General features: G+C 34.3%; 1 protein-coding gene across 7 annotated transcripts in view; it reads right to left on the bottom strand.

The window, feature by feature from the left end:
* Nucleotides 1-1,175: 1,175 nt before the first annotated feature.
* The window catches only part of CDH19 (cadherin 19), a 114,751-nt gene continuing 101,926 nt past the window's right edge, over nt 1,176-14,000 (bottom strand). For all 7 annotated transcript variants that reach the window (XM_063165558.1, XM_063165548.1, XM_063165544.1 and 4 more), the window contains 3 exons: nt 8,899-9,016; nt 6,780-7,031; nt 1,176-4,474 (listed from right to left, as the gene is read on the bottom strand). In XM_063165558.1, coding sequence (XP_063021628.1) covers nt 3,978-4,474; nt 6,780-7,031; nt 8,899-9,016 — 867 coding nt within the window. In that variant the 3' untranslated portion in view covers nt 1,176-3,977. The remainder of the gene's footprint in view (nt 4,475-6,779; nt 7,032-8,898; nt 9,017-14,000) is intronic.

The following is a 14,000-nucleotide window of genomic DNA, read 5'->3' as shown; positions in this document are numbered from 1 at the left end:
TACATATTTCTGACAAATGTTATTATCTGTTTGCTGCAGGTAAGGTGTTTCATACTGATGCAAGCAATTTCTCTGTATGCATGTTTTATCCTTCTCTAGATATTAGAGTTAAATGTTACTGTTCCTTGAACTCCATGTATGATACAGAAGGCTGATATTAGATCATGCATGTAGAATTTGTCTTTTCCCAAATAAATACAAAAGCAAGCAAATTATTATTTTATAATGCATCATTTTTTATGAACATTAATTCTCTCAGTTTTTCTTTATAAGACACAGATTTATCAGTTTTCTAGTAGAAAAATGTTGTGGGCTTTACTAATAGATACTAGGTTTTTCATATAAAGTCTATTCTACTTTTTTGTAATCTGGATCAAGGGGAAATACCTTCTTTTCCAGAGTGAAAAGTCACATAAACCCCTCAACTTCTACTCCTTAGACAGCATATATTAGATCTGACTTTCAAGCTTAAATTGTGCACTGTTATTTCAAACAAGTGTTACCCTCATCTGACAGGGTCACCCCTTATAATTAAGAATGATTGTTAAAATAACCAGATTTCCAATGCAGATTTTGAAAGCAAAGCTAGGCATGTAATGACAATACCTGTGAGAAAAAATGCGGTAGGAAAATTATGTGAATTGAAGACTAAGACTACCCACAGTAATGTGCACAATTTCTTCCCAGTGTTATGATACTAAAAAACCTGCATTGGGATGTATGATGTCAAAACCAAATTGAAACTTTTTATTTTGGCCTAATTGATAAAAAAAATATTGTTTTCTACTCACAGCAATGAGTCTGAAGCTGCAATATGCTATTAAGTGATTTGTATATATTTTTTTTAGTTTTAGACATCTGAATGCTAATTGTTATTAGTATTATATATGCATAGTGTTTATTTCCTTGTTTTTTTATACAATAAAACAAAACCCACAATGCTCTGTGGGTTTGGTCTGAATCTTTATGAGTCAGACTGAAACAGAAAGCCAATCTTTTGTCTGGTATTTCACCAGTTCTTAACCTCTCTTTTTACCAGGTTACAGAAAAAGACACCTGTAGGAATCTCTTCAAAGTGTTCATACAGAAAAGCAGTCTGTGTGATCATGCTTCCTTTCACCATAAGGAATCCTCAAGCAAGTAAGTCTCCCTTATATTCCCTTGGGCAGGTCATGAACAGCTGAATATTTATTTATCATCTGTCACCCTACCTGCACTCTTCAGTTCAGCCAATAACATAGTGAATTCTAGCTAGTAATCAAATTTTGAAAGGTAAAGATAGTGGAAGATTCCATTGGGAAAACCAGGTTACAATTTAATAGATTTCATCATCAGAAACTCCAACTTATAACTTATCCTTTATTAATGTCATGTTTCTCATGATTGTGATCAGAATGTTTACTTCTTTCAAATAACAAGACCATTCGAAAAAATCTTTTACTACTCATTTTTCAGCAAACTTAAAGAAAGTGTGAAGTTAAAGTGTGAAGTAAGTTCAGTGGTTCTTTTCTCACACGTGAAAATTGACAAGGCTGGGTTAGACTGAATACCAGGAACCTAATAAGATGTGGTCCAGTAACATCTAGGAATAAATTCTTGTTTCAGAGCAAAACACGTCCTTCGGCTGTTATGTAAACATGATCTAAGGCTTTTTCAGCTAAAAATAATTTAAGATCCATTATAGGCCATTATTCTTTTTCACATAGAAATTACTGACAATGGCCTACATGGGGTTAAAAAAACTATGTTAGTGGTATGCACTACTTAACAAAAATTATTTGTTGTTAAAATAGCTCACAGTAAAGACAGGAAATTACAAACATGATGGTTTAGTGTTGAAGGCTATTTTCCCACATAAATGGACAAAATCTCTGGATTGAGAAAGGATCAGACACTGTTATCCTTTTTGTACTAAATACAACCTGAAAGCACAGAGAATTCTCTTAAAGCTACTGGGACCATCTGTGGACTAAGGATTTGTTTGGGGTATAACCCACATAAATCTATAGACCTAATCCTAAACATGTAATTTTCACTGTTGTCAACAACTAGTGGTGTATACTCTTTCTCTCTCCATGAAACAAATTATTAATATGTAAAATATTTTCTCAAATAAAAACAATTTTGCCACGTCTGTTTGAAAGCCATTGGTGTAAAAGGTTGAAGTCATTAATACAATGTTTCAACTTGTATTAATGACTAAGTAACAAGCTAACAAAGCTTGTTTGTAGCTGCTCATTCACACTGGCATCCTAGCATGAGACTGGGAAGAATGTTTTTTCTTTCTTATGAAAACAGGTGCTGCTTCACCTGCCTCTGGTCAGATGGCCACCCTGTCCCTTACCCCCCAACCCACTCAATTTTTCAGCTAGGAATATAATGACTAATATTTCTGTTATTACCAGACCTCACACTATAAATCTCTCCTGATTTTAAAACACCTCCATGTTTTATTTTTAAAAACAGGAATTTAAATTGCACTAGCACTTTTCCACTTAGCCTACATACCTTGGTTTTCTTCAGTGAAGAGCAACTGTAGTAAACATTGCAGAATTTGTTTGTTGGGGCTGGTTTATTTGTTTGCTTCTTCCTTGCATAAGCTTTCCTGAATCTGTAATTCAGTTTCACTTATCTAAAATTTTACTTATAAAAAGAAGGGAAAAAAAAGGAAAATAGAAAGAAATATGTTGCATAATTTGGTTTATCATGATGCCAGCTTTTAGATGATTGAATCAGTTGATTGCAGGATATTATTTCTGTAAGGTGAGTTCTCAGTGAAAGAGAGGTGAGTAAAATGTGGGTTGCTTTTTTCAGACAGACGATTTTGAAAACATTGATGACCTCAGTTCCAAAATTGCTGCTTGGTAGTTGCTTCAGTAAAGAATTGTTCTGGGATAGCTATATATTTGCTATGGAATGGTTGGAAAAAAATAGAGTGTGAAATGAATTTTGAAATCTTACTTGAGTCTTGCAGAATGATTCAGGATCATTTTCAAAGTGGATTAGCATTTAAAGCATTTTATTATCTTATTATCTAATGTCATACATAAAGTTTTATAACCATCAGTTTAGTATTTTAAAGATTCTTAATATTGTTATAATAAAACTGACTACTGCAGCTAATTTTATATTCCATAATAAAAAAATAAATCTGTGCTGGTAAATCAGTCATCCTTTAAACTCTTAATAAAAGGAAAAAATGCCTGTATTTGGACAGCATTTTGTTTTAAGTGCAGTAATATATAATGTGGTCGATTGCAGTATTTAAGTTAAATATTGATTCTCTTTCCTATCTTATTTGCTAAATTAAGTATTGGTTTACACATTTTCCAATAGCTTAAAACTAAAGTGGCAGCAAATACTTGCTGATGTCATAATGTGCTTTAATTTTTCTCATAAGAAAAGAGAAAAAATTTGTTTTAGTTTTATCATCCTAAGAACAATAAATAGATGATCTTGTAAGCACTTTTGACAATGGTATTAGAATATCTAGGGTTTACTTTTTCACAGAATTATATTTATATAATGAAGCATTATACAAACATGCGTGTTTAACTTTGGTTAATGTATGTGTTCAACCTCAACAATATACGTCTGTCAGCTTTGGAAACTGTTTAAAGCTTATGGATGACAGAATGTTTACAACATCCATTTATGGCTTCTGCTCCTCCTTTTATGCTAGCAAGATCCAGATTTTCAGTATCCAGAGGAGGATCTAGATATCCAAAGAGGCAAGGTTTGCATGTAAGCCCTTGGATTACGACAAGGTTTTCCAACTATAAACACCATCTCCTCATGTGGTAACACCCCCGGTGTGTTTTATCCTTTCCAGAGGTTTCCACATCCAAAACTTTCCATATTAAATCCCTTGGGCTCTTAGTTCTCCTGTTTAATGTGAGATGACCTCCTTTTTAAAAATCCACAGTTGCATTTGGTTGCTGAGACTTAGGAAAACAAAAGAACAGCTTAAAAAGTGCCTAATCCCCCACAGTTCTGTGGGAAGAATACATGCCTGCAAGCTGCTTAAAGTGAGGTCCCCAGTCTGCAAGGTAGTCGTAGCTCTGATCCATGTCTGAGGTGTTTGAACCCAGTGAGCTGAGGGATCCTGCCAAGGAGCCAGTCCCCTCAAACGCGTAGGTCTGAAGCGAGTCATAGGGAGGAACGCTAGGATCCATATTTGCTTCTTCCAGCTTTTCTGAAATGAATTGCCTGAAGATTGCGCTGTCTGGGCCAACCTGCAGAGACTGCCTGTAGAGGCTCTGGATTTCAGAGGCCACCTTCTTCCGAGGTTTGTGCGTTCGCATGACAGTGCGTGTCCTCAGTGCTGAAATATCAAAGGCTTCTGTGTCCTGCTCGCCCCCTCCTTCATCGTCATAACTGACAATGTTCTCTCTGAAGTCTTCCATCTTCTCTGAAAAGGGAGGCTTCTTCTGCTGCTGCTGCTGCCTTATGGCGACAATTGCCAACAGGAACACTGACAAAATAAAAAGAAAAGAGAAAGGACAAGAGAAAAAATTAAGGAGAACTAGATACTATGAATGTGCTTGGAAAGATTTAAAAAATCACTTCTTATCTTAGTATCAAGGCTGTTGAATAGTGAAGCTATCTTAACAAATTTATAGAGCTGTAATTTTTATGCATTTTATGGTTTTGAGATGAGCAATGGGTGTGTTGGAAAATGGCTACAAAGGGACTTATAAAAAAAGCGAATTAAATGGAGCAATTCTTTTGGTAGATGCAAATTTGAAACTGATAAAAACACAGGTTATGCTATTTGAAAGTGCCTTTTTTATCACATAATATATCCATTTCACATTCAGAATTTAAATTCTTAATCTCTATGTGTCTCTCTGATAAAAGCCCCATCATGATCAAATGAAAAATGAGACAATGAGCAAGATATACTCCTCACCTGGTTGAATCATTAAGTTCCACAGACTGTGCTGAATGGTGTTCAACTATTTCTGTTGTGCTGATTTTAAAATTTGAAGAGTCCCTAAATTCTGTGTCATTTTTCTGTCAAGCCTATGAATCCAATGATCTTATTTCCTTAATATGTGAAAAGTTTCTTACATCTTCTGTTAAAGCATTATTATTTAATCCCACATAATTTCATTTTAACTGAAGCAATCCCTTTGAATTGGTCTATGATTTTCAAAGAGATTAATTCTTTCAGTTTTAACTATATCTTACTGCAGTTCTATGTAACAGGTATTTTGTGGACTGTAGTGTTTTTACTCAGAACATAAAAGGATACTACTATCAAGAATTATATCATTTTACTTAAGAACATGAGGAACCTGAAGCAGTTCTGTTTTCTACCTAGAATAGTTTACAATAAACTATTCTATTTGCATGGGAGATACCAACACAAGACTTGAAAGCGCAGAAAACAAGAATTTTTACTATGTATTCACAAAACAGGTGGATTTCCAAATGCTTTGCCTGGTGAATTCTTCTGATGGTATACTTTCTACTTGAATATTAAATTTTCAGATATAAATGGCAAACATTATATAGAGAACATTTTATTATTTAATTGTAAATAATTTCAAAAATATATTCAAATAATTAAGGAATTTAAAATATGTGTATTTGTAAATAGTGTAGTAGATTAAGTTCTTTCTTCTTTTGGACTAATATATTTTTCTATATCCCTGTTTTGACCTTGGTGATACGAATAGTTCCAGTAGATGCCATGGGTTTATTCCACCTGGAGAGAGAACCTTTTTGTAAGAACCCAAGATAATGCAGTGGTGCAATTTGCCTGATCCTTAGATCCTGAAGTCAATAACACAAAGTGAACCTATTCAGATACCCTGCAACCGGCAATCAAAACTTGAAATGCACATTGACCTGTAAGCTTAAACTGACCAAAAGACATAAGGCAGATATCTAAGCTCAGATTTAAATAAGACAACTCTGGAAGTGCAGGCAAGCCTAGAAAAAACAAATTAATTGTATATTCCCATGCCTTCAATTGGAAACCAGGGCCTGGATGAAAAGGAATATGATGAATCCCTGGGCTTTTCCATGAAGTCAAGAAATGGCTAGTGTCTAGAACGGCCAACCTTGAGTTGCTGGTTTGGTTCTGAGTGCTGTTTGCCAGCTGTGCACAACCCTTTACAGAGGTACTAGAAAAACTCCTGTGCATTTGAACCCTTCTCCATCCCAGTTTTCATATTGAGAAATTCCCAGATGTATTGGAAGTTAAGCTGGTGCCTCCTGAGAGGAAAAAGGAGATGCTCAGCATTTGGAGAAAATGCTGTATAGAGACGAAACCTTAATTGGGAAAGAAGCTCCCTGTGTCTGGAACTTTCTGGCTGATGTCAGATTCCCTGTTTCTTTTATTATTCATAATTGATCTCAGTTCTACATTTGCCATTCCTAAGGAAGAATAAGTAGGATGCTACTTCTTTTAATATATTCATACACTAGCAAATTTTCTTGGATAATGCTGTCTTCAGCTTTACCTGTGATCAATAAAGACTTTGGGCTCTGAAATCTTTGTTATTGCACTGTCAGGAGAGTAAGGAGGACGATGACTCAACTACACCTAACTTTTAGAAAATTATGTTAGAATTCAAACTTTACTGAAAACTGGGGAAAGGAAGGGAGAAATTATAGTTAAGAAAAGAGGAAAGAAATTAAACATTTGGTTTTTTTCAGTTTTTACCAATGGCCCAGTACTTCCAGTTTTTGAGTCAAGGGTCCATCTTTGTTACTTAACCAACCCCTCTGTAAAAGGAAGCAAAGTCATTTTTCTTACTTGTACTTACCTAGGAATATTATTATGCAAGCCAAAGCAGCAACTAAACCCTCTGTGCTGAGACCCAAGGAATACATGAAAGCTCCGTATCGGCAGTAGAAGGTGTAAACTTCCGTGTCACAGTCGCAGACAGTGACAGTGAGAGTATTTGTGCTCGTCAGCGGTGGGGTTCCATTATCCTGAATTAAGATTGGCAAGTAGAAAAAAAACTGCTCTTGCCTGCTGAAGCCACTTTTTCCTGTGAAAATTCCAGCTGTGTTATCTAGAGAATAAATTATAATGATGATATGCATTTATGTATCTTGTAACCACAACAGTAATATTTAGTGGTATCTGACCTATTTAAAAGCAATCATACTCTGCAAAGCTACACATTAGCAAAAGTTAAAAACATAAAAGCAGGCACTGACATTTGGTGCATATTTTGTCAATTGTGAATAAATTGTATTTAGTTGTGATATATGTACTCCAGGGTCAATCATAAAATTTGACCGAGGAGCTCTAGTTTTAATGTTCAGAGCTAAAGAAGTTAACATCTTTTTCAGTAGCTGGCACCTGCTCAGACTAATTAATTGATTCTTAAAATGGTTCCATGTATCCAGCTGCTTCCAAGCCAGAAGTTCACAGATAAAATACAGACAGTTTGTCAATCAAAAAGGTTAAAAAGTGTTTCTAGCAGCACATAGTGAAAACAGGTGGCAAGGGAAAGAAGGAAAAGCAAGAAAAAAGTCCACTAAAAGGGTCTTTTATTTATTTCCCTGGCACAAAAACTGGAGTTAGCTGGACTTCTACTGCCTAAAATAGCAAAACTATTTAGATGCTTCCACTTTGCTTTGTATTTAAGTATGAGTGTTTAGAAATCTGTTTTGTAAAAAACACAGTAAACAGCTTAAATTGAGGTCCTGCTGCATATCAATTAGAGTAAGTTACTTAGATTGCTGCAAAACAAAATAGTCCTGTCTACATACATGTATAATGAAAAGAAGAAAAAAGAATCTAGAAATATTTCCATGTCAGAATTTTTTCTCATGGCAGAATGAAAGACTGCACGTGTGTATATGTAGTAGGGAAAAACTTGTATTATAGATGTATTTGCACAATACATCTATACAAACAGTCTCCTGAATTAAACTCCCACACATGTAAATTGTTCTAGGTTTCTATCATAGTTCAGAAAGTAACTCTGAGATAAAATACTAAAGATCTACAGCCTTTTTTTTCTCTTCCTTAGGGCTATCACAATTCAACCCTCCATTTCTGTTGGATGTGGCAGAAAGAGGCAGGATGATATCTTATTGCATCATATTTCAAAAAGTTTTGTTTTCCCCATTAGTAGCCATCGAAAGGAACTGAATGGGTTGCTTTGTCTGAGGGTCAGCTTGGGTTTTGGGCAGAAAGAGAAAAGGTGGGAAAGGCTCATGGCTTGTGCACAATTTGACCTTAATATAATGACCTATCTCTTCCTGGAAGGGAGTGAGAGATGAAGATGGGAACTGAAATTCTTATTGATACATTGACTAACTTTGAAGATAATTGCGAGGTAGTTTGCCATTTAATGTATTTGGAGCTCCCCAAAACTCGTTTCCATTGATTTGTTCCCTTGGCCAGAGCATTCAAATAATTACCATGGTCAGTAAGAACAATGTGTACTTTAGCTTAGTCCAACAAAGCTTTATTTTGTAGTCTCAGCAGACTCACATTCCATTCCTAGTTATCTGTGTTTATAATGTTGGCCTTGCTGAATTAATGAAATAACAATCTTCTTATATCAATCTTCTCTTTCTAATGGTCTTATTTCTCAGGCAAATAATTTTAACAAGAAAGTTGGAAATGACCACCATATTCAGCATTAAGAAAATAATTTTTAAGAAATACCAGTGTATGTTTCATCTCAGCTGTTTTGTCTTTCCCTGAAATAAAACTGCCTTTTGCTGTTTACATTAGTCACTTGAAAAGGAAAATACACCCTTTGTTGCTATTAGATTATTGTTTTGAGGTGGACTTCAGAACATATTTAATTTTTATGACAAAAATTTGTATGAAAATGGAAAATTTTAAGAAATTAAGAACCTGTTGGAAGAATGCATCTTCCATAGGAGGGTCTTAAAAAGCTGCATGACTGACACTACCTTGATGGTCTTTGACAGTAAAATGTGAGCTGTTTGAGTCCTCCTGAGCCAGTGAGAAATAAAAATGGTGACCTTCTGCGGAGTCATCTTGATCCACTGCGCTGATGGTTTGAATTAGCTGGAAAAATAAGAGAACAAAGTTGTTTAAGAGTAAAAGATTTTCCTTGTCCTTTAAAGCAATAGAAAGGATATAACAGGTATGTTAAAATTAAACTATTGATGTTGAGGATATGATCCACGAATCTGTATTTAGTGCATAATATGCAAATATTCACCAAACACCCAAATAGGCTTATTGAGACTTATATTCTGCAAGTACTCTGCATTAGGTTTTCATCCATTTGAGACAGGTAGGCATTAAAATGTTGAGAAAATGTAAAATGCTTTCCAGATCTAATGACCAGCAGCAAATGAAGTCTCCATAAATCATAAAAAAATATATATATAGAATGTTTTGCTCTTTTTTTTTTTTTTAATCCAAGTGAAGAGTATATCATTCTGCATTTGAAGAAATCTTTCTATGCAAAACCCATTCCTTTTGAGTCCACGAACACATGGACATCATTCAACTGGTATATTGTGGCTCCAGTAAGTTACATGCGTCGACAAGTTCACATGCTGAATTGTTGATTCTGGATATTATAACAGATTGATTATGGAATTTTTTGGCTGCTTTTTCTCAAGAAAACAAAATAGCCTTCATTTAGAAATCTGTCAAACCAGACAGTCATTGCAAGATAAAATAAAAAATAACAGCATTCAAAAGAATGTTTTTCATCTCTGTAAATAAACAACCACATAGTAAAAATAATTAGCAGTATTTCTTTTTAAAAAGTCTATATTTGTTATATTTATCAGTAAATATTTAATTATCTGCATATATTAGTGAACATCCTTGCTGATCAGGAGGAAAGCAAACTGCTGGAAGTTGGCCAATTTTCAGAAAAGAGAGGGTCAAATTTGAACTTTGGCTCGATTTTATCAGTTATCTCATGCTCTGTATGTATTTGAACACAAGAACTTGAACCCTCAACTTTTCTCAAAGCACAAATCACCTGAATGATACAATCAGGGCTTTGAGTCAGTGGAAGTGGCTACTGCTGGTCTCCCTCTGTGCCTTTGACAACTCTTCTCTGGATAGATCCTTTTTTAAAGATCTAGAACTTCATCACACATTCTTTTTCTTTTCAAGCAAGCCAAGTTTGGTGAAATCATCACAGCAAAGTGCAAAATGTGGCTTACACACCAAAAGATTTGTATTCTTAACACTGTTCCCTCTTCATACGTGAAATTTATTTCAATCTATATTTTCTCTCTATTGAAATATGAGCACCCTTGAGGTTTTTAGTTTGCGTTTGTTGTGTTTTTTTTTTTTTTTTTTTTTTTTTTTTTTTTTTTTTTTTTTTTTATTGCCAGGAATAGAGGAATCACTTTCTGTGATGTCATGGTGTATGAGGGAGAGGGATTCTCGAGGGACTTTTTTTCTTTGCTCAGAACTAACAAAATACCTGAGGTGATGCAAATACAGCTAGAAAAATGCAGGTCAAGAAATCAATGAGGATAAACTGACAGCTAACATTTCCTTGACTACCACAGGCGTCATTTTTATAAGAAAATGTATTTCCCAGAGTAAGCTCAACATGAACAGAAATAGGGTACAAAGTTTAATATCCAGTCTAAACTGCAAAGAAGGACACATTTTATAATATTTTGCCATCTACCTCAAAAAACTATGAGAGACCATACTAGCTTTTCTTGAAAATTTGTGGGTTACATGTCACAGATGAGGATAAATCTTGGTATGAATGTACGTACGGCTGTCCTTAAAATTCAGGGTCTATTAAGATATACTAACTATGCAGAATAAAATAATGATCTGCAAAGACATCTTGGCCACATTTACTTTGTTTTATTTTAAACCAAACTGTTTTGGTTTTAGTTCAGTTACTTGATAGAGAAAAATTACCCACCTACAAACTAAAAAAAAAGTGGTTTTCATTCAACCAGGTATTACCAATATCTTTTGAAAACATATTTTTTAGAGTATAAAATGTGTGAAGATCATAAAATTACATCAGTTGTGAATTAGATACTGTTTTGCTATTTCATTATTGACTTCCATATTGTACATATGTATTTGGATCTGCACATTTAATCTATATCTGATTCAATCAATAAAATTCTAAGGAGAATGTGGCTAACTGAAAAAAACCCAAACTACCTTCCCTTGCTTTGATCTGTGCTGTCCCATTCTGCATAAGATTCCTGTGGTTGTTCTAGCTATAAATATAGACACATATAGATACATATATAGATGTATGCCTTTAAGGATTCACCTTAGCAGCAGGGGAAGATTTGGAATGTGAGGACAGGGCAAATCCTTATTGTTTACTTCTTGCTGTAGCTCTTCTACTAAGAGTCAACAAAGCCCATGTTAGTCTATAAAATATGCAGAGAGCAATAAATGCCTCTGATTTTACTGACTGGGAAGGAAAAATCACTCAGAGTGAAATAAATTCCTTCTTTTTTTTCCGATTTCCTAGGTTTTTGTACATCTGACCTAGGAGATCCTAGCTTTGTACCAGGGGGACTGGTATCACATTCTCAAAAACTGCAATTACTGCTTGTGTGTTAAGGCTTACACACCTCCTATATTTTAGCGTATAAATAAAGAAATTATAGTGGATGAATTGCTGCTTTTGCAAGGTTATGTCAGTTGTTGTGTTGACATGGCTGAAATTTATTTGCTTTAAAAATTCTTATTTCAAGTCTCATGAATATAGAAGCTTTAAAGATCCAGAGGTTCATTTTAAAAATGGATATTTCTTTAAAACAGAGATTAACTCACATGATTCTTTTTGAAAAACTAATTTAAATTTCTAATGGCTTTTGAGGACTTAAAGAACGCAGTGAAATATCTCAGTGCCCTAGCAGAGAAGAAAGCTTTCACAAGATAAGCAACCAGAAGCACAGATGGGAAACAGGAACATGCTCATTTTACGCCTAAATGGAGGTGAAGGTTTAGAATCTGAACATTGGACAAAATTCCCCTGCGAGGACTTGTGGTAACTGTAAATGGCAACAACAGGGGAATACAAGGCATGGTAAATCAGCTGTGAGTGATCTATCTGAACAAAAATTCCCACCCTGGCAAACTGAAAGAGGAAGAAATTCCTTATACACATGCCAGCCCAGGTTGTCAGAATGTCATCTTGTAAATAAATTATTTATTTTATTTGATTGCATTTATTCATCTTGGAAATAAATACTTGTGGATTATGGAATATTTGACTGCCAGGTAAGCTTGATAAAACTTAATTGGAAATTTATTTCCTGAACTCCAAATGGTATTTATTGGAATTATGGAGAGGTCCAAAAGGAAAAGTCAAATCTACTTTGTTGCAGTCCTTTCTGCTTCTATTGGCTTTCAACCAAGATCCATTTAAGGCACAAATTATCTATCTGAACAACAGTACTCTTAATTTTGATGCTAAAGAACTCTGAATGTAGAATTTTGAGTCCTTTATGTGTTAGTCTTAGCAATTCCATTAGAGAAATGGAGGGAAGTAGAAACATTTACCACCTCTCTCTTTCCCCTTCAGTTTCTTTGTTTTGTTTTCACAAAACATCCTTCGATAGGAGTTCTGCTGTGGATTATAATATGTAGGAGACCTAATCACCCATTTTTTTAGAGAGTACAGAACTGATTTTGTTTAAATTGGCAGAAGTCTTATAAGCAGAAAGATATTTCTCAGTCTCATAAAATTTACTGATCATCAGAGTTTAGAGCAGGTAAAAGATTAAAGTGTTGATAACTGCTTCTGTTTTGAAAAGCAAATTGGCACAGTATTCAAATGATTTATCTGGGTCTACTGTAAACGTTTCTGGTCAACTATAAATAAAATTGTGTACTTATCTGCAAAGACTTAACAATTACAAAGCTCATGCTGTGACACTGAGGTGCCTTTTTTATGCTAATAAAATTCTCCCACCTGTGTCATTTTGCTAAGACATAATGTCGTGGAATCATGGTCCACATAAAACAGAAAAAGGAATTTTCCATGGGTCACTGTGCCCCCTGCTTCAAAACATCACATGTTACACTCAGTGCATCTGCAGGTATAGCTCAGTGTAAGAGCTTGTTTTATTATACATTGCTTTCACAGCTTCATCATGTTTTTACACTCTAAAGGATGCATTCATTGTTGAGGGGTTTTTTAACTTTTTATTTTCTTATCATTGCTGCTCAGATGCTTTTTGTAAATGTTGAAGAAAACATGCAATATGAAATAATAAACAGTCAACTCTCACTTTCATTTCTCTTCTAGTAAAAACAATTTTGCATCATGATTTGCTAGAAAGGATCTGTTTTAGCAAACTACTCATTTTTAGCATTAATCGTATGCTCATAGAATTTGTTTAAAGATTTCCTCTCTTTTCTTCTGTCAACATTTCATTATGTAGAGAAGTAATAGGAAATGAGTACTTTTCACTTACACTGTAACTGATTATTATTTTATTATGTGCCAAGTACTGAGTAAATAAATTTGGTTTTTTTTCTTATCTCTGACTCAAAGTTCCTGCATACTCAATCACATTTTTGAATCTAATAAAATTGCTATGCAAGCTTTAATATCAAAATCACTTCATATGTGATCCCCAAATTAAAGGAACTCAGAATTACTAGAATAAATACGCATTAAAGATGATAGATTAATTCAGAATATAGGTAGTTCAGTATAGTTTATCTTCAGCTGAAATCAGCTTTCTCTCTGAAAGGAAGAAAGATCAATATTCACAAAAGGGCTGAAATTACCATGCATAGGTACATTATGGATGGCCAGCTTGCTCACATATAAGTATTTTGATACAGTCTACATCAATCTTTCAAGCTGCCTCATCTAGATGAGTTAATTTATTAATAACTTGGAAATTACCCTTTTTTTTTTGAGATTTATTCTTGATGAGATGTCTCAAGTGTTACCTTTGGTCATCTTGGTGTTTTGACTATTTGTAAAGCATATTTCCTTGGAAGTTCAAAGTTTTGTACTAAATTTACACACCCCTAAATGGTAAATATAAACAATTAATAGAACATTGTA

The sequence above is a fragment of the Melospiza melodia genome, chromosome 1, assembly GCF_035770615.1.
Source record: "Melospiza melodia melodia isolate bMelMel2 chromosome 1, bMelMel2.pri, whole genome shotgun sequence".
Taxonomy (NCBI): domain Eukaryota; kingdom Metazoa; phylum Chordata; class Aves; order Passeriformes; family Passerellidae; genus Melospiza; species Melospiza melodia.
The sequence above is the reverse complement of the archived record's forward strand: the minus strand, read 5'-3'. Positions and strand labels throughout refer to the sequence as shown.